The 22,200-nt window shown below is 37.9% G+C and overlaps 1 protein-coding gene across 1 annotated transcript in view; it reads left to right on the top strand.

Annotated features, from left to right (window-relative positions):
* Positions 1–22,200, top strand: part of LOC150088209 (poly(ADP-ribose) glycohydrolase-like) — a 325,145-nt gene that overhangs the window by 228,532 nt on the left and 74,413 nt on the right. The window contains exons 11-14 of the mRNA XM_090370070.1: positions 3,292–3,452; positions 3,746–3,837; positions 12,087–12,223; positions 19,103–19,250. Coding sequence (XP_090226196.1) covers positions 3,292–3,452; positions 3,746–3,837; positions 12,087–12,223; positions 19,103–19,250 — 538 coding nt within the window. The remainder of the gene's footprint in view (positions 1–3,291; positions 3,453–3,745; positions 3,838–12,086; positions 12,224–19,102; positions 19,251–22,200) is intronic.

Raw genomic sequence — 22,200 nt, 5'->3', positions numbered from 1 at the left:
CGCTGTTTTGCCTTTTTCCAACCTTAGCATTGAAGTCCCCCATAATAATAGTGTAGTGGGTTTTCTGCTCATCTAGAAGACTCTCAATTTCAGTGTACATTTCTTCAACCTCTTCATCATCATGGCTCGATATTGGTGCAATAGAAGATTTATCAGAAGACTTCTAGTCAATAGAAGGTCATTAATGTACAAGAGAAAAAGAGTGGGAAAAAGAACTAATGCTAAACCTTGGGTAACACCAACTTTATTATTATTATTATTAGCCATATGGTGCAAGGAAGCCTGAGGCTTATGCTGCACCAGCCAAAAAATAAATTTCTGAATTACCCTGCGAGGAAGAGAGAGAACAAGAGTTAGATATCCAGCTCAGGACCCTGGGTGTGCCAAGCCCATACTCACCAGTGTGAGCCCCGGGGTTATGGAGAACCTAGAAGAAAGAGTCATCTGCTATCACCTGTGGTGATCAGTTAGAGAGAAAACTGGATACCCAATTACAAAAACAATCGGGAATCCATAAGATGTTGCTAGCTTATTTATAAAAGATTTACGCCAAACATGATCAAAACCCTTTGAAATGTCAAGAGCAACTGCCTAAGTTTCACCAAACTTTTGCACTGAATTTGTCCATAGATGGGCAACATATGCCAGTGATGATTCCAAGCCACATAGCGATCAAGGGTAACAAACTGGCTGACACTGCAGTTAGGTCACCAAAACCACAACAACTTCAACCTGTTAGTCCCCTATACACAGTAATATGCACTGGATTACTGTTCCAATAGTAAAAATCTTGACATGGGTAGGTCACTAACTAGCTGTATCATATAAAGTTGGTAAGGTCATCCAATGCTGGCAGTCCAGTCTGCTCAGGAATTAGAGAGAGGAATTTGTTCTAGCTCGCTTTCACATAGAACATAATTGTTTTACATATGCTGACTTCCTACTGAGGTCAGATGAGTCTGCTATATGTGAGGATTGTACTAATATTTTTAATAATTCTTCATATTTTAACTGTCTCAGTCAGTGTTTCTCAACCTGTGTGCCCACGAAAATTCAAATTAAAAAAATCCAAGTTTTATAATAAAAATTTATTCAAACAAAAAATTCGTTTATTTACGTTGCACTGAACTTGAGCGCCTTACGGTAGTCAATGTGGCGTCGTGTTTTGATTCTTACTAGAAACTAGATCATACTAGAAAGTGTATTATCCAACAGAAATAACTTCACTTCCCGTTTATGAATATAATATATTCACAAATGGGAAGTTACACAATCACCACTATACTCATATTATGAATATAGTAGTGATTGTACTGTATAGTGTGCCACAAAATTTTACCATCTTTAAAAGTGTGCTGCAACGAAAAAGTTAGAAACACTGGTCTATGTTATAGACAGGAAAGTGTTTTATATTTTACCACTTTCACTCATCTGGCTGAAATTGTCAGATTTTATTTGACAATGACTGAGTGTCAGCCATTTTTAATTATTTAAAAGCTATAAATCCATATATAAAAATATGCCTTTTATACCTTGTTTGACATAGGGACCTAATTTACTAGGTTACTAAAAAATTTTAATTCTCTTTTACATGACCTATTTTTGGTGCATAATAATCTTAGCTACTGATGCACCAATAGAAACCCAAAAAAAAGTATCGCTAGGAGATCACCACTTATGAAATCCATATTGGTGATCATTGATCAGAATGAAAGGTTTCAATATAATTTAGGAGTTGGCAGTAAATGGATTTCTCTGTTACTATAAAAAGAGTATAAGTACAATGAGAAGGATTTGTCCCTCTTTTTAGGCACTGGCTGGATATGAGCAAATTCTTAAGCAGAAGGAAAAATATCAGTGAAATAGATTGGCAAGAGACAAGAAAGCTCTACTACCATTTGGATAAGAAGCAGGTTTTCTATTCTTAACCTCTTCACAATCTAGTTTTGTCTGATTAATGATTTACAACTGTTCAGAGCTTTGGTATAGGCAGAAAATAAACCTGGATATTTGGATGCAAGGTAATTGTGATATGCAAAATTCTTACCTTGAACAGCCTTAGTAGCTTTATTAGAAAACCAGGGTTTAAATAAAGGATTTCATTCCTACAAGGACAATTTAAATGACACGATCTGAGCAGACATTCACATCAGAAGATTTAAAATAGTAATCCAACCAAGGAAAAGAAAAATATAAATCTACAGATCATCCCATTTTGCATTCTTTTGATGCCAAACAATAAGGGGCCGGGAATGGCCACAAGGTAAAGGCTTCATTGGAGAAGAGACCATCGCTAAGTTACCAAGTTGTGATCTGAGGTGCCTATAAAAACAGTCACCTCGACCATGTACTTCAAAGGGTAGTTCATTAGAAAAGGTTCGGAAGTGTTAGCTGTGTGGCTGGGATTGTCTGGTATTTTGGTAGGTAAATGAACAATCTGTGTGAGATCATTAGTAATTGCAAACCCACAGTGTCGTGACCAACTCGGTCTGTGACTAGAAAATGGAAGCCAGCTGGAGTTGCAAACATTAAAATTTGCCAAGGAAAATTACCTCGCTGTTAGGAAAGTTGGACTGGAGAAATTCAAGCTTCAAAGGAAGGAAATGAGGTTCTAAGTAATTTGTGGAATTGGGAGATCAACAGATGAAGTTGCCAGAATGGAGATAGAGAGATTTTAAGCAAGAGGAGATTCCAAGTTACTAAGTCTTTGGCAGCAGAATCCTGTGTTGTGTGGTTGCCACATCTTGACCCTGCTTATGTTGGTTCACACCCAGGTGGTCATCTTCAGTATACTAGGTGCCATTTTAGGACTTACACGCAGTGTTACTAACATTTCCATCAATCATGAAGGTGCAAGCAAAGCAGTTGGTTGTCTCAGAACAACCAAATTTTGTCAAAATTTGGTCCACTGACTGAAGTGTCACCTGAATATCAGTTCCATCAGCGTTTTAGGCTCCCAGGTAGCACACCCTAGCTTTCATTTCTGAGAGAATATCTGTGACAAGCCTTGAGGACCAAGGATCTGTAGTAACTTTGCCGGCAGAGGAAAAAGAGGTGATTATCCTATTGTTTAGCATAGTATTGTATATAGAAGTGTTAATCCAAATCTAATTTACTATATGCAGATTTGGAAACCTCACTTTAGGAAGGACAGATCTGTTGGAACGGGTACAGGACCTCTTTAATATATTCTTTGTTTTTTTTTTCATACTTGTATTATTTTGACATTAGCCATTTAATATTTTAAAAATGGGATAAGAGCTGAGTGTGAATTAATTTATTTTTTTCTAGCCTCCTGTTCTATTGAAGAGATATAAAGATTTTTCCCTTACACTCTCTCAGAAACAAATTGGAAGTCTCTTAGCCAATGCTTTCTTTTGTACCTTTCCCAGAAGAAATGCACAGAAACGAAATTCTGAGTATTCATCCTATCCTGATATAAACTTTAACAGGTAAAATACCACTAAGCATAATAAGAAATTTTGAAATAAGTTTTTCTGCTTTCTCTGTAATATTGTTAAAGGTAACCTCTGCTTAACAGAGGCATTCCTAGAGTGCCTGTATTTTATTTGGTGAATCCAAATGAGGATGTCTTAAAATTACATGTTTTCATTTGCAAACTAATTGTTTCTCATTTTTTCTTCCTTGGTACCTTCAATTTTTAATTAATTTTATTTCATTGAATATTAGAAATTGCACTTCTGTATTGTCTTACAATTGAACATTTTTTTTTTTTTCATTTTAGGTTATTTGTAAGCCATAAAAATGGTATTAACAAGAGAAAGGCAGAGAAGTTAAAGTGTCTTTTAAATTACTTTCGACGAATAACTACAAAAGGTAGTAATTATTATATAAAAGTTTTTATAGCTTATGATTTACAATTTCAGTCTTGATTAAACAAATATTCTCTGACTTTCTGAAATTTAAAAAAAAAAAATTAAGTAGGTCTTTAGGAATTATGACAGTTTTTCATTTATACACTTTCTGTTCATTCCAAAGAGTATCACTGCTTAAACACAATGAAATATTTTAGGAGATTCCCCTCCCCCCCCATCTATGTCACATATTAAATTGTAGTTTTATGTTCCTGTAATCTTGAATCTTATTACCGGGAGAGACTACTTCTACAGAGATGGGATAGGATACACTTAAATAGAAGGCCTCCATAGCCAAATGGTCAGGAGTGCAGTAGCACATGCTCTTTGAGTAGACCAGGGTTCAAACCCCTGGCTGCTAAATACAAAGGGTACTAGGAAAGTTTTGCAATATGACGCAACAATGAATCACAGGAAGCTGCTTGTTGCTGCATGTTCATACGTGCATAGTAGCCGCCGCGCCAAGTCGATGGGCTCAGTTATTCATTAGTAGTGAGAGTGTAAAGTGCTTGCGATGGCATCGTGGTCACGAAATGAGATAAGGACAGTTTTGCGGTATGATTTCGTGCGTGGTTTAACCATAGACCAGTGCTTAGAAGAAATGACTCTTGCACTAGATGATGATTGTCCACATCGTACAACGATATTCAGGTGGTATAGAGAATTCCAAAGGGGAAATTTCACTCTGGAGGATTCTGAGAGGCCGGGAAGGCCACGAACGTCAGTTACGGAGGAAAACGTTACTGCTGTGAGGAAAATGCTTGACGAAAACAGGCGACTGACAACAGATAGAGGATACTTTGGGCCTAAATGCACCAGCAATTCGTTCGATTCTGCAAGATCATTTGCACGTGAAGAAACTTTGTTCTCTCTGGGTGCCGCATCAACTGACTGAAGAGCAGATGACACGACGTGTGACTTGGTGCCGGGAGATGTTAAAAATGTTTGATAAGGGACAATCTCGGTATGTGAATAACATCGTGACAGGTGACGAGACTTGGCTGTACTATTACGATCTGCCGACCAAGGCTCAAAACAAAGTTTGGGTCTTTGATGATGACGACACACCCGTAATTGTCAGAAAATCCCGATCTGTAAAAAAGAAAATGATAGCTGTATTTTTCAAATCGAGTGGAATTGTGGAACGTGTCGTTTTGGACACGCAGAAGACAGTCACAGCTAAGTGGTATACTGAACAATGCCTGCCTAAAGTCATTGGATCTATGAAGAATCTGCGGCCAAAGTCAAGAATGGACACCTGGTACCTCCATCACGAAAATGCTCCAGCTCACCGCGCCAAAGCCTGCACCGAATATTTGACCACGACAGGACTGAAACTTCTCGAGCACCCTCCCTACAGTCCAGACCTTGCTCCCTGCGACTTTGCACTGTTCCCGCATGTGAAAATGAAGCTAAAAGGGAGGCGGTTTTCCAGTGATGAGGACCTTCTATGGGCTTGGGACAACGAGTGTGCTTTACTCCCTAGTGAAACTTGGCAGAACTGGTTTAAAGATTGGTTTCGGAGGATGGAGAGGTGTATTGAATGTAGAGGAAATTACTTTGAAAAAATTAAATAAACAAAGCTGTATTGCAAAACTTTCCTAGTACCCTTTGTACAGTCGATCTGCCAACCTGCACTGAACCAGCATGGCAGATTATGGTCCATTTCTTCAGCACGAATTGTTGAGGAGGCTTCCATTCTGCAGTGGGTTGATAATGGCTGCAGTTTACCTTTTTTTTTTTCTACACTTTAATAGAAAGAGAGCAAGAATATTTGCTGATGACATCAAGGCAGTGTTAGTCTAGCTTGGGTAGGGATACACAGACTAATAAATTAACAACAGCTGTAGGCAGAGATGAAGGTGATTCTTGCACTACTTCTATTGGAATAAGCTTATTTGTAGCACAAAAATCATATCACTGTTGCTGAACACATGTATTTTAGAATTTAGGCTGTATTGATAAGGCCTGATAACTAAGTGGTCAGTAGCATACACTCTTTGAGTTGAACGTATTTCAAGCCCATAACTTCTAAATATGATAAACAATTGTATTAATGATTTACTGTAAACTTCTCTGAAAATTGGTTGTTGTTACATGACAATGCATCCACACATCAACCAATTTTTGACAAAAAAAAAAACGATTCGAGTCATCGAACACCCAGATAAAAGGAATGCAGAACTGGAATTTGGGGAGTTCAATGTGTACTCCCCAAAGTGGATTTATTGGATGATTGTTTTCTGCAGCAGCATGTTCGAGAGGCAACCAGAGAGAGTAATACTCTTGATCTGGTTATCAGCAGTGATCATTCGTGTATTAAGAATTTGCAGATAAAGGAACCACTAGGTGGCAGTGATCACAGTGTACTGATGTGGGATTTACATAAAGATATAATTACCATCAGGGGTAAAGGAAAGGTTTTTTGCTTTCGTAAAGGTGAGTACAGTGGTCTCAGACAGTTTTTAAATTCTGTACAGTGGGATCAACTGATCATGTTACCAACAGTAAATTCTAAGTGGGAAGCATTCAAGGAGTCCTTGAGGTTGTCACAGACATTCTCTCAGATAGGCCAGACAAGCTGTACTTGCCACCTGGGAGTCTAAAACGCTGATGGAACGTGCCTTAAAATTCTTGAAAAAGGGTTTAGAACCGCGACGTAAACCTTGATAAAATTCAGAGAATCGGAAATAGAAAATAAACACACGATTGAGGCAATACGTGGAAGAAAAGTTCCTAGAAAAAGGGCCATGAGCTCTCCTGCAGTCCGTTATGGGGAGATCAAATTAAGTGCTAATCTAAACGAAACAGTGCAGATTGCCTGTCCGCGTCCGTTACAGAGAATGTCCGCTAGACAGAAGCTGCAAACACGTTAAAACCAATGGAGGTGAGTTGGGGAATTTGAAAATGTCCGTTGTAGAGAGATGTCCGTTAGGACAAGTTTCACTGTATCTCTTTTGGGGAGAAGAACATCTCTTCATCATAGAAGAGCAAAATTATAAAGCTTTTACATCTTTCACACAGAAAGTTTTCGAAATGCGCAGAGCAATTTCAGCCCCCCAGCAATTAAACAATAATCAATAGTAAAATTGCCCAAGTTTCCCACCACGCCCAGATGATGACTTAAAAACTGTTAGGATAGCAGTATTCTGCACCCTGACAGAAACCTGACATAACAAAACTCCCCATGACTACCATGCCATGTGTAGGAACCTGGGGCCCCAAACCAATGTAGGGGAGGGGGATGGGAATGCATGCAGAGAAAGTGAACGGGAGTAAGCAGAAGAGCAAATGTAATTGGCCGAAAGAATACAAAGTTAAAAATAACTTACATTACTTTATATACACTGTACCAACAAACATTTACAAACCACACAAACACTATCACTGCATTCTCCCCTGGCCTGCAAAAATAAACCTTGCAGCTAGGCCTGCACCACAACTGAAGAATAACAGTAAGTTGCGGTGCCCAGAGAGTGCAGTGCAGAAAGAAAGAGTCGAATAAATGAGATGAGAACTAGAAGAATGAATAAAAGTGCAAGCGTGAGAGAAAAGAACACAAATGCTAAGTACACACTAACCCTGGTTTTAATTAGTATTTAAATTTACGCTACCCATCATTGCATCCCCTCCTGGTGTGTGAGAAAAAGATGAATGAGTTGAGTGGAAAAAAAAAAAAAAAAAATTATAAAATAAGAAAAAAGTATAAAAAAAAAAAAAAAAGAATGCAAGTAGAGTGAGAATGCACATTCCGAATGAAGCAAATGTGTGCGTCTCCCCCCCCTTCACCTGGTAGGTTCCCCACTGCCAGCTAACATATCCCACCCCCAGAGCGGGATGGGCAGCTGGACCTTCATACCGGATTCGACACTCCTTGGACAAGACACCGACGAAGACATTCTGCGCCTTTGCTGCCAACACGCCATTGGCGATCCGAACTGGGTACTCTAACCTGGTTCCCTTTAAAACCCCATCCCCAGGCAGGGAATGGAGGAGACGGACCTCTGTCTCCTCTCCTCCCTGCCTACCCCCCATATTTCGCCTGGTGGGACTCGTCTCCACTGACCTCTTTGGGGGATGCCTACTCTATCCGTCCCTATTCTTCTATCTGTTTCCTCCCCAGTCTTCAATCTCCCCCCCTCTCTCTCACTAAATCGACCGAGTACACCCCTTAACAATGCCGCCAAATTATAACCAACGTCTAAATTCTACCGGTTTTGTGCAAATCTCTAAGATATCTAACACTATCAGCTTTTATCTAGCGTTACATGTCTAAATTTAATAACATCAAAATTTTGCCCGACCTATTTGGTTTAACACATCTCTTTAGTGTTCAACCCTAACCAGCGATTTCCTAACAGCAATCCCATTAAGCATTAATGTCAAATGCATAAACTTTTATTTTATTTTATTTATTTATTTTTTTTTAAATAGGCCCTAGCCACTGAAATCCCAGGAAACTAGGTGGCAGGACCTGCCAGAGCAAATTGTTGTGATACTGGATACACCCGGCTAGCCTCCACGTGGCAGGGTATGGGCAACGTCGGGCCCCACTAGGGGCCTGGCGGCCAATAAGCCGGATAAACAATGGGCACAACATATCACACTGCACAGACACGACCCACACACTTTCAAGTCTCTGGCTTGACAGTGTACTGTCCTCGATACAGTGAAACACGCGCGGAGATGGGAGAAATCCCAGGTGCCGTCTGACACGAACATACCTTATACCTTGTATCTCTTTTGGGGATTACTCTGACTTCTAATCTCTCTTGGCACAAGACATTACAAATATTGCCTCCTCTGCATCTAAAAAACTTGGTTTTCTCTTTCGCTCTCGGCGTTACTTTTCTTCCAAACAGCTGCTCACTCTGTATAAATCGCAAATCCGCCCTGGAATGGAATATTGTTCCCACATCTAGGGTGGTGCCCCCAAAACCTCGCTCGGGCTTCTTGATTCCATTCAGAAGAGGGCAGTTAGGTTAATTAATGATTCATCTCTAACAGAGTCTCTCCACTCACTTTCTCATAGACGCACTGTTTCTGCTGCATACCTCTTCTACAGATACTTCCATGGGCACTGTTCTTCTGAATTGGCTTCTATAATTCCTGCTCTCTCTTTCAAAACAGTCTGAACACATGCCGCCACCAGCCAACATCCATTTACTGTCCAACTTCAAACCCACAGAACCAACTTTTCATCTTCCTCATTTATTCATTCAACTGCCGTTTTCTGGAACAACTTTTCTTCATACGTATTTCCTAAAAATTACAATCTACAGAAGTCCAATGTCAACAAATAATTTCTTTCGTCTTCTTAACCTCCAACCCAAGCATGGTACTAAGTACTATAGGTTCTAATACCTCACGTGCTTGGGGTTCACATAAAAAAAAAAAAAAAAAAAAAAAGGAATTAATCGTGAATGCTACTAAATGTTTCATACCTATTAAGAAATATTGTTCAAGGTTTAGGCCTAAATGGTTATCAAATGAACTAATAACACTCGTATCAGGTGACAAAGGAGTTTAGTCAGGCAAAAGCAGATTACGTGAAATCTTTGACAAAAGATGCTAAGAAAAACAGCAAGGATTTCTTTACTTATATAAACTCTAAAAGGAAGGGGTTAATCTGATTGGTCCACTTGACATCGATGGTTCGACTGTTGATGATCCTGCTCAGACAGCAAACAAACTGAATGAGTATTTTGCATCTACATTCACACATGAGGAGTTATTAAGGTTTGAAAATGGCAAAAAGTTATCAAAATGTAGCAGGGTACTTAATGATTTTGTAATAACTGAAAGCAAAGTGGAAGAGAAATTGTTGAAGTTAAGCAAGGAAACTAAGCAAACCCTTAGCCATAATTATGAGAGCAACCTTGGACTGGAGATGTGCAAATGTATCCCCAATTCACAAAGGGGAGATCGAAGGGTGACACGAGTAATTATAGACCAGTTAGTCTAACTTCTGTTCTGGGTAAAGTAATGAAGTCACTGGTTAAAGATGCATTGCATGATCATCTAGACAAAACTGCAGCAATAATTCAGACACAGCATGGGTGTGTTAAGGGAAAGTCTTGTCTGACAAATTTGATTGGTTATTATGATGTGGTTACAAAGGAACTGGATGCAAAAAATAATTTTGATATCATATATTTGGATTTCAGGAAAGCTTTTGATACTGTTGCGCATGGAAGACTATTGTACAAATTGGAGCAGAATGGTATAAGGGTAAGTTGCTACAATGGATATAAGGATGGTTCAGTGGGAGAAGACAGAGGGTGGTAATCAATGGGTGCTGCTCTTCGTGGACTAATGCTATTAGTGGAGTCCCACAGGGATCTGTGTTGGGTCCACTATTGTTTTGTATATTTATCAATGATATTGATGAAGGTATATCAGGCTTAGTGTCGAAGTTTGCAGATGATACAAAGGTTGGCACGGTTGTTAATGGCAATGTGCTACTGCAACAGGATCTAGATAATTTGGGCAGATGGGCTAAGAAGTGGGAACTGAAGTTTAACCTTGGCAAATGCAAAGTACTGCATATGTGTAAAAGTAACTCCAGAGAAACGTACCAACTGTGTGGTAGAAAATGAAAAAGACCTGGGAGAAATTGTGCAGTCAGATATGAAGTTTTCTGAGCAATGCAGACAGGCTGCCAGGGCAGGTCATGGGGTTTTGTCAATGATATATAGAAATTTTGCTAGCAGGGAAAAGGAGGTGATTGTCCCTCTGTATAAGGCAATGGTCAGGCCACGCCTTGAGTACTGCATACAGGTCTGGAGGCCTCATTTTAGAAAGGATGTAGATTTGATTGAGCGTGTACAGAGAAGGACAACAAGATTGGTGAGGGGGAATGAAGGGATCCTCTTTCCAAGAGAGGCTTAAGTTCTGCAAATTGCAGTGGCTGGAGACTAGGCACCTGCACAGTGATCTGATTGAGGTGTATAAGGCCTTGAATGGTTTGAACACGCTGAATTCTGATGGGATCCTTCCACTTGTTCAGATTACGAACCTAAGGTGGCATAAATTCAAATTATGAAAAGACAGATGTAGAATAGATGTGCAGAAATTTGCCTTTAGTCAGCGGGTGGTTAATTGCTGGAACAAACTTCCATCTGTCGTGGAAGTTGATAGGTTAAATAAATTTAAGGAGGTTACTGGACAGGAATTTGGAGGGAATGGTGTGGTTTTTTTTTTTTTTTTTTTTTCCCCCGGCTGATGCTGCATGAGCTCACAGATCTACACTTCCTTTCTTGCATTACATGCCACTACTACCCCCCATTTACAGTATTTGGCTCTACAGATTACTTTTTGTGTCATGAAAGGAATGCAATATGGGACAATAGAGGACATCCAGGCTGCAGTGACCAACCAGCTGAAAGCGGTACCAGAAGGGGAGTTCCGGAAATGTTTTCAAAACTTGTATAATAGATGTAAACAGTGTGTACACATCGAAGGTGATTATTTTTAAAATATATAACCTTAATTTGCTGTTAGTGTTGTTCTGTTTTTTTTTTTTTTTTTTTTTGTAGTAGCATCAGTCTTGTTATTTAACCTGCACACTGTATATGACATTAGCAACATGAAATGCAACATCTATTTTTGCCTTGCTTTCTAAGCACTGCACACTGATGTTATGCTAGCTTCTTTGCAAATATCTAATTACATAGTGTTTCCTGCTGCTTGAAATAAGCAAAAAAAAATTTTAAGATATTCCCATTTTTTTGCGAAAATAATATAGTCAAATTCTCCAGAAAGTTGGCAGTTACGATAATGTTTGTACAGTAGTTATTAATCTTATTTACCAGGAAGGTATTGAATGTTAACCTCTGGTACTATAATATTAGATAGTATGAATCAGAGCTGTACTACTCAATATGTTCTACGCTGATAATAATATTAGTAAAATAATAAGAGGAGTTTACCTCAATATAGTACGTAGAATACTTCCATATGATACCCTCCAGAAATTAAAACGGAAAAAAAAAACAGATGTAGAATAGATGTGCAGAAATTTGCCTTTAATTTCTGGAGGGTATCATACGGAAGTGTTCTACGTACTATATTGAGGTAAACTCCTCTTATTATTTTACTAATGGTACTATAATATATAATAGTTTTTTCCTTATAAGTAGTAATAAACATTTTTATGTACATCTTTGTTTTTTAAATTGAATTAAATTCCTCTATTCTTGGTTCGTTCAGAACCAACAGGTACATTAACATTCCATAGACAGAATCTATCAGAATTTCCAATTTGGTCAAGATCAAATAAGAAACTAGGACATCTTCATGTACAAGCCAATGGTCTTATAGAGAGAGATGGTACTGGCATGTTGCAGGTAAATGATTTCATAATATATAGTCAGTAGATCATTTTTATTTCAAAAGCTTTAACAGTTTATATGAAACTGCTAATTTTCTGAACAGTAACAATCACATCTCAAAAATATTATTAACAACTTTAACACTACAGTTACATTCAAGTTGTTTTATTATAAAAGTGAAATATCTATACTTTGGTCTTGTACCAAGTATAATGCCTCCTTTTATGATTCTTAAGCTGTTTTTCTTCCAATCCATAATTTCCCCACACACACATTATTTTCTCTTCTTCATGAATGTTAGCATATATCTAGGTTCTACTTGTATCCTATCAGGAACATATTCAGAGCCAGAATACAAAACTCTTCATTTCTGAAGTCGTCTTTGTTATAAACATTTCTGAAAAGTAAACATGATCAGATGAATTATCTAAACAAAAATCCTAGGTAAGCTAATATTTGAAAGCATATTGTCCTTCTAAACAAACTTGTGACATATTTTAATATAAAATATGTACAATGTCAGTGAAATTTAATTTCTAATGCAGCACAGACTTAAATCTCTAGCATTTCAACAGTTGGCAGTTTTGCTAATTATCTCGAAGTTCTCATCTCTTTCCCTCCTTCAAGGGTCATATCCAAGGAAAATATAAACATATGATTGTCACTACCAATTATCAGTATAGCTTTCCCTTTAATGTGTTGTTCTTGGGGGCCAATCTAATTGGTTCTTATTTTTCACCAGAAAGGTTTTCTGGAATGACATACCCCTTTAAAATTGGCAGAGTATGCATAGTTGCTAACTCTGGATTTCCAACAGAGAATCCACTTTTATTACTCTGTTTCACAATCATAATATAGTTGGTTACAAATAGTTTTACTATTTTTTTTTTTTTATGAAAAAGACACAAGCTATGTTAAAAAATTAGCCAATAGATGTGTTGGATTGAATTTCAAAATAGTCTTGTTCTCTGTAACATATAAGCTAATTAACAATGTCTTTCAGCAAGGTGCCAAAAAAAATATGGTTAATGTGTGATACCAGCCTTAAGCAATGCACAAATCTCTCCATAGATAATATTATCACATCTTTCCTCATCCAAGCCAGACAGTTTAGATTTAATTCAGATATCTATAAACAAATGTGGACTTCTGTTGGGTAGGAATCTCAGCTCCATTATCAGAAATATATTTGGCATCCACATAAGATCATATCCTCAACCCTCCTCCTTTTACAGTTAAGTTATTCATTTGATATGCAGATGATTTTCTCAAAATTTTAAATTAGTTGCATCATAGATAATTTTTAAATATGAATAATTAAAACTTGCACTTTTATTCACATCATCCATACAGTGTTAAAAAACCTGTTTTATATACAGAATTGCAATATTTAATTAATGCTTTCTTAAAAAGGAAAATATCCTTATAATTCTGCCTTATCAATGTAAATTGGCCAGACAACTTAAAAATGTGTTTTCTAACAGTGACCTCACTTTAGTTTTTTTCATGGTATAATAAACTTAGTGTTCTTGAATTTGAAGTTGCTAAAGTATGTACAAACAACATAATAATAATAAGCATTTAATCCCTTGCCAACATCAATTTAACACATTATATAGGCAACGCCACAGTTAAATATGCCTCTAATAGCAGAGCTTATTATCACCAAGATATTAAGATAGTTTATGTGCACAATATCATGGAATTGAACTCAGCCAGCATGCCCAATCAACTTTCTACCAAGCTCGGATTGATTCCGTTATAAATTAACCACTTACGAAGCATTAGCAATAGAATGGTTCAAACGTAATACACAACTTTGAGTCCTTAATGCTAAATTATACACTACTTTTTCACTATTATGGAACTTGAACAATATAAAATTTCCAAGTTTGCCACGGGAATTAAGACTCATATTTATAACACTTCTTCCTTGTGTCATTCAAGAACAACCGATAATGATATATGAAAGTTCACCATTCAAACTCTGCCACATGATTTTAATCAAGTTTTTAATGCTCACAACATACAAACACATGCGTAACGTTATAACTTATAGTGTTTGGTATTTCTTGAACTTTCAACATCCCTACTTTTCTCGATCATATCTCACAATGGAAAACTGTTTCTTCCCCACTACATACTGCACAGTTTTTCTTATTTGGATTCTCAACTTTCGTCATAAAATGAGGATGAATGCTGGATGCTAACCTTCATCAAGATGAAATTTTTCATCGTTTTCTTCGATTTTTGACTGAAGAAATAACTACCAGTAATAGTCAGCTCTGTCTGTAGCACCCATGTTTCTTGTGTATTCACAAATTAAAACTGGCTTTTACTCCGTTATTACATCAGTATTAGTAAGCATAAGTATGCTATGTCATCTTTTCAAAAACCAACAATCATGTGCTTCAGTTTTCTTTGTGGTCTACCTCTTAAGTGTACATTTAGTTCACAAGTTCTGCTGGTTGGTTGCTAATGTAAAATTGGTCACTGAATAAATGAAATCCCCTACCCACAGTACTGTACAGAAGCAGTTTTTGGATGAGATAAAGCATGAACCTTGAGGTTTCTGAGTCAATTAAAATAAATACATGAAGGCAAAATTTTTGTTGGCTTATGTTTGAATGAAATGCTGCCTTTGAAATCAACAATAGTTTCATCTAATACAAAATATTCACTAAACTTTTCATTCAGATAACTGAAAATATATATATATTTTTTTTTTATTTGAGATGCCCTACTTTGGTGGTAGGCAAAAATGTTTTCATATTGCTTATATGAAGTATAAATAAATGGCAGCACAGTGGGAAAATAAATTTCATAATTGACAAAACCAATGGTTGCAACACTGGATTGTAATGGACTAAGTAAAAGACTCCTCTATGAAAAGTTAAGTGTACTCTAACATTTTATACTATGTTGAAATTTTTTGCAGTAAATAATTCTTGTGATAACTGCAGTCATTCTGTAATTAAACATTCTGAACAGAAAATGGAATCAGTTTTCAACTGAAAGCTAATATATAACAGAGTAAAAAAAATATGTGGAGGTCCTAAAGTCTCAATTTTGTTGGACAGACAACTTGAGTAGTTGAGACCTGCTAATAATTTATTGTAATTTTTCCTTGTAGATGATCTGTAATCTCATTATGGATTTAAAATAAACTTTGAATTTTTTGAGAAGGGTAGTATATGCTATTTTTGGAAATTTTAAATTTTAGCAATGTTATATATTTTATTTTAAAGCAGAAGAATACTCTTACCTTTCTTCAGGAACGGCTGCATCCAGGTGAGGTGTAATTCACAAGGTGTTGAAATTGCAATTATATTGAAGGAGGATGAAGGAAAAAGCCAGCTTTTGTCCTAAATCCTTGCATGGGGAGTAATTTGTAGGCATAAAGGGAGATGATGTCCTGAAGCCTGATGGGGCTTTTCATTAATTCCATCTTTTATAGCCTGGGCACTGAAAGCTGATACTGACTCAGGGAAGTGAAGTAGCCTAGAAATTACACAATGTGGTGCAAATGTCAACCCTCACTTCATGAAGAAAATTAGGCATCCATTTCTGAAATATTTCTTTATGTCATCTTCCATGTTTTCTCTCCCTCTGTTTTTTTTTTTTTTAAGTGAAGGTCAACATTTGTTTTTAGGTTTACACATGCATCGAGTCCTTGCCTTATTCCAATGAAACTAAAAGCTGATTTTTTGTTTCATTCCTACCAACTATCATATCCTGACCTGGTGAGCACCCTCACTACTGCTCTTCCCCCCCACCATCTTCTAACTTTCACTTTTTTTTTTTTTTTTTTACTTGGCTGCCACAGGGTGCTGGATGGTAAACTAGAGGATTTTGTGTGTTCACAAAAAATCAGGCCTCTTAGCCTAAGAGGCCGGAAGTCCCAGAAAACTTATATAGATGCATCCAGACCAGTCTTCAGAGGTCTGTCCTGGGCAATTTCGTGAAAGAGCATGACCTGATCATGCTGTTTTCTGCCAATAACAGAGTCCAACTGGAAGCAACTGCCAACCGGGCCATTGCTACTCTTCAAGCTTGGGCAGAGCATAACAACCCGAAGACCTCCCCTGAGAAGACCAGCCCAAATCAAGGTCAACGGCAGTCAAACTAAAAACAGAGCTTAGATAAAACCTTTCCTTCACCCCTCATCTAGATCAACTCAGGAAGTATGCTGCCCAAGTCTTAAGAGTTGCCAGGAAAGACTGGGGCTTGAAGAAGAGAATGCTCTCCCTCTTCTATAAGGCAGTTTTTGTCCCGGTTATCACCTGTGCCTCTGGAGTCTGGTACAAGAAGCAATACAGCTGTAAACAGATCATGCCTAGAAACTATCCAGTGCTCCAGGTCCTCACTGGATCCCTGGACCTGGAGATTGTTCGTCATGGGTTGCACTACTAATTGGCCAAAGGAAGAAGAGACTTAATGAACACCTGGCAAGAAAGATGGCAGAACTCAACTAAAGGCACTGTCACCAAAAGATTCTTCCCAGATTTCAGGGCCTCTTACCCCCTCACACTTGGCTGGTATTCACCGTGACTCTACATTATCTGACTCCTTTTGGAATTACAGACTCACCCTGCTGCCACGGTGGAGAGGATCAGACATGGGAGCACCTTTCCCATGGCTGTAAAATCTATGAGGAGGATCCTAATAACTAAACTACACTTCAACTATGAAGAAACTTACCAAGCCCTCACTCAATTTGCAATGGGCCTATTCACCAGTCAGAAAGTGCTACCACCACCATAGTATCAATAGGTTAAACAACCATGGGTGCAAACTGTTGCTGTGCATCATTGTGGAGCATGTTTGCAGGAGCCATCTTCACTGTCGGCCCCTCCAGCCTTCTGCCTCCCCCCTTACTTTCTCATACCCCACAGGTCTAAATATATCAAAATTATTGCCCAACCCGCAAACAGCCCTACGCTCTGTTCAAAAAACAGCAATCATCTCATACTGAAATCTCAGGAAAGTAGGTGGCAGGACTGGCCAGAGTACTCTTGCATTCAGCAGTAACACCCGGTCAGCCTCTCCATGGTATGGTAATGTCTGGTCCCACTAGGGGCTTGGTGGCTAATATACAGGAAGAACAAAGGGCACAACACAATATACTACACATGACCCCAACACACCTTCAAATTTCTGGCCCGATACAATGTACACTCACGGAGATGGGAGAAATCCCAGGTGCTGTTAGACACTAACATACCTTACTACACAAACACTCATTAACCTACATAAATCTGGCTTTTACAGAGTTTTGTATTCATCACATTGCTTGACACAAAGTTGGGGAAAATTCCTGGAACCCCATTACAGTTTACACTATGTCCTTTGTTTGTTCAGACTGTTTAATTGCAATAGTACCTAATGAACATCATGCAGTTTTCTGTAAAATTCCCATGTGGTATAAAGCATTCATTGTTATAATCTTTAGTTGAACTTATGATATTCATGTTTCGAGTGGTTGGTCTTTTTATAAATTCTCCTCTCCAAGTCATTTCATGTGCATATAGTTATGATCATCAATCTGTAGTATGCAATTGTAAAAACAGCTTTTCATCATGGAGCCGCCTTAATCCTATTGAGCATACTTTCTACCAACTTCTGGTGGTCTTGTGTTCTTTCTCCTGGGCATGTCTGGATAGAATTTGAGACTTTCTAACCCTAACTTGTGGATTTATTTTGCAGGTTTTCATTTTTTACTGCTATGGGTATAATAAAATGATCAATAATCAATTATGCAATCATTCAGTTATAAAAAAAAAAGGAAATGAAAGGTGAGGAATTCAGACTGATGTTATTAAACCTAAAGACCTGCTATGTCTTATGCTTCTCTCTCCCTTTCCCCCACTTTCTGACAAATATACCCAGTTCATATTCTAAAATTTCCCTAACAGTGATCAGTGATCCCATAATGCATCTGGCTGCATGAGGATTGCCCCAAAATTAAGTTGTACAGCTGAGTCTCTTGATTTAATTCCTCTGAGATCAGCAACCTGTTTCTTTAAGGACACAAATTCATTTAACAAAACACTTAGCGAGGAAGTTGAGCAGAACATTGCCGTGTGCACAAGATGCACATGCAGGAACTAAATAGGCCTATGATCAAATGATTCAGCAGAATCCTGCACCATCCGTGTATCCTGTGAAGTGTGTGTATAAACCATACAGTATACATGCAATCTTCCATCTACTAATTTTTAGTAGATCAGCTCCCCCCCCCCCCAGGGTACATGCTTTGCTGCTTCAGTCCAAGGCATAATTTAAATTAGCCCTGAACACTACAATACTATTAGGATATATTTCTTTGACACACAAAAAACTCCTCCAATAACTAGATAGTAGTGACTCTCATTAACAGGTGCAGTACCACCACTTTGCAGGTTTGCAGTGGTGAAAGGCGCCTCCGTGGGCAGGAGCAGCAGTGTGTAGCACATGCTTCTTGATTAGACTGGGGTTCGAGCCCGTGACCACCGCATATATCTGGAGCAATATGGCCTTAGTTGCTAATGCTCCTAAAAACCAAATAACAAACAAACAGCAGTGTTTTCAGCATCCCCTATCTCCTTTACATACTGTAGGTTTTGATACTTTTCATGTTCGGGGTTTTCAGAGTCAAAGCACTATCATCAGCGGAGAAAGTCTAAAGCAGCCCCATATTGTTCATTAAATTTCAGAGTCAAGACAATACAGTTTCCACATACAAACACATCAATCGGAATGAAATATTGATTTTATTTCTCTTACAAATAAATTACAGAAAGAATGTAAATGATACACTTTTAAAGCCATTGAGGTGTTTGTATAGTCTTAAGCTAAATATAGTAGAAAACTTATATTATAAGGGGACAGTTAAATGTGATTTCTAATTTTCAGGTAGATTTTGCAAATAAATTTGTGGGAGGTGGAGTTTTAGGACAAGGCTGTGTTCAAGAAGAAATAAGATTTGTTATCTGCCCAGAACTAATTATCAGTCGCCTTTTTAGTGAATGTTTAGCCATTTCAGAAGTGCTAGTGATTACAGGTTAGTGAAATGTTAAAAGGCAGTACTTGTGTTTAATAAAGATCTAACCATAAAAATGCTAGTTTTCTTACCAGAACTATAGTAATTGGTTTATTTCTAAATACTAACAAATTTATAACTTAATTCAGAAATTTGGAAGACAGCTTGAACAATTAGCTTTCATAAAAATCTTTTCTGCTTTTCAATGATATTGCATGCACGCACACACAGTACCTTTCAAGGATAATGTGATGGTTGGTTATTTGCTTTAAAATTGTGACTTTTTTTTGGAAATAGCTTTGCGTGAGTAACTCCTACCCAGTACCTGGTTGTGCATCACAGTACAGCAACCTATGATCCTTTAAGCTGGATGCAATTAAACCTTATTCTGGATCTGTTGGAATTCCACTACTCTTTTTTTTTTTAATCATGAATCTCCAATCCAGCACCGTCAATTACATTGCCAATGTAGGCAATGGCCCCTTGATACATTCTGGCCAATGGGAAGAGTTCCAGAATCTCCCTCCTCTAATTCAAATGCAGTGTGCAATTTTTTCGATCCCCTTAGCAACGAGCGTAAGAACTCTTCCCCTGATATTTTCATCTTCTTCTTCTTCTTGGTCCTTAGCCGGCAGCTGGGGAAGGCGGTTGGCCATGCAACCGGTATGCTGCTGTAGGTGCCGCAGGGTTTCGGACTTGCTCTATGATGTTCTTCCATACTTTATGATCCATGGCATCAGTCCTGGCCTGGTTAAGGTCGAGACATCAGCTCTTCAAGTCATTTTCCACTTGCTTGGCCCATGTTTTCCTAGGCGCAGTCCGTTGGATGCTCCTATCACATATTTTCATCTACTTCCACACTAACTGCATCTAGTGACACTTTGGGATAAAATCCACCATTAAGTTGAGGTTTTTGGTTGGGTGAATTATGATCAACTTGAAGATCGGTAATTCGAGGTGTCAGAGGTCCATTAGTTAATTTGGTTTGTTTCTGAAAGATAAGTTCTATCACTTCTACTTGAAGAGGAGTAGCTATCCTGAGCACTTCTCCGTCCATTTTGAAGTTCACTGTTCACTTCCATCATACCGGGATCACTGACTGATTCGTACACATTACACACCTTTCACCGGTGCTACTGAGACCAGGAGAAGAGCAAACTGCTGGAACTTCGTCTAGTGACTTTTCGTCTCCAGAGCTGTTGGTTCAGTGGTACAAGATCCAGGCACATTTCAGGATGTCCTACATGTGTTCAGGTTTGCTTAAGGACAGAGAACTCACTAGAATGCTCATTGAACTAGTACAGCACCATTACATTTTTATTAAAAAGCGGGCCCCTAGCCAGAAACTGGCAAATCACTATATACAGATTCAAGTCATATGAATTACAATGTCATAAAGTGAAATGAACATATAACATGTCCAGGCAATAAATGACATCACATATTAGAACTAGTCAGAAATATAAATTGTGGCACAAGGAGCCACTGTCCATATGCAGTCAACACGAGATGAAGAAAAATAGCAGTATGGTCACAACTACGTAAGTTGTCCATTAAGATTATCCTGTTTACAAAGGAACATGATGATTATTAACTGCAAGGTCAATTACACAGTTTATTTTGTTAAACATTACACAGTTTATTTTGTTTCTATACACCTCCTACTGATCTTTCCTCAAGTTCAAGCAGCACTGATCTTCTCTGGAATAATTTCTTGGTAAAATTTTGAAAAGCCTGAAAATCTTCCTCAGTTAGGTGAGCAAGATTAGGACTAGCAAATAAAAATTCATTTCTGAGATCTGAGTACTCATAACAATAATATAAAACATGACTGCATGTCCTGCTAATAAATGCATAGTTTGTAGATTAGGCAGAACATCAACAACAGAGGGGAAAAGAACCTACGAGTTATTTCACCTTTGAGTTAGCCCACCTATGATTCTAAAGAGTCATATCTAAGTTCCGCTTGGCCTCATTCTTAGCATTATTATCCAAATCCAACTCAAGATCACCAATAATAAAGGGGTTGAAAGTCATTACTCTATAAATCAGAAAGAGGTCTACAAACTAGAGCCACCTTCAGGAGCATCATCCTCTGAATGGAATATAGTTTTCTTACATATTTTTAAAATTAGCAACTTATAGGCTGAAATGTCGTATAAGTTGTTGAAAACATTGTCAGGGAGACCCCACAGCCACAGCCACATTATTTATCGTATGGCTTGTACAATACACATAGAATCGCAGACAAACATTTAAATTATTTAAGTGATCAGTTGCCGTATCGGTCAGTTTCCTTTGTAGGCTTGAAAGGCACAATCCTCTATTATGTGTTGAATGGTCTGTCTTTCGGTTGCACGTCAAGGCAGGAATTTTGCCCCACTTATTGAGAAGGTCTGGTCAAACCCAAGTATGACATTGAAGAAGGTGTTGTGTAGCCACTCTTGCATCCAGAAGATTGAAGCCACAGATAAATTATGATTAAACAACATTATTTTTCATAATACCAATAGACAGTGCAATATGGCCAAAGTTTCTTTTGTGCCAAAAAAATCCAACCTCCCCACCTTGAAATTTGGGTTACATTTGGGTGCCAGTTTCTACCAGTATATAAAATTGTTTGGTGGCATGTTCTCTAAACAGTTTGGATAAAGTTTGTTGCATTCACACAGAATAGTTTCATTTACTTCTATTTTATGCAAGGGCCAAAATAGTATATTTTTTGTTAATGCCAGAACAACAGCTTACTTATTTCTTGCTTTTCCAGTCATTAGCATTAGTAGAGGCATATGATGCAAGAAAGCAAGCTTATACAGCATCAGCCAAAAAAAAAACCTTCCCATTTTGCCTTGAATTTATTTAAGCTGTCACAATGACAGATAGAAGTTTGTTCCATCCAGCAAACAACCACATGCTGGCTAAAAGCAAATTTCCACACATCTATTCTACAACTGTCTTTCCTCAGTTTGAA

This window comes from Mastigoproctus giganteus, chromosome 3, assembly GCF_048544385.1.
Source record: "Mastigoproctus giganteus isolate SK-2022 chromosome 3, ASM4854438v1, whole genome shotgun sequence".
NCBI classification, from domain to species: Eukaryota; Metazoa; Arthropoda; class Arachnida; order Uropygi; family Thelyphonidae; genus Mastigoproctus; species Mastigoproctus giganteus.
This window is presented reverse-complemented; position numbering and strand designations above follow the sequence as displayed.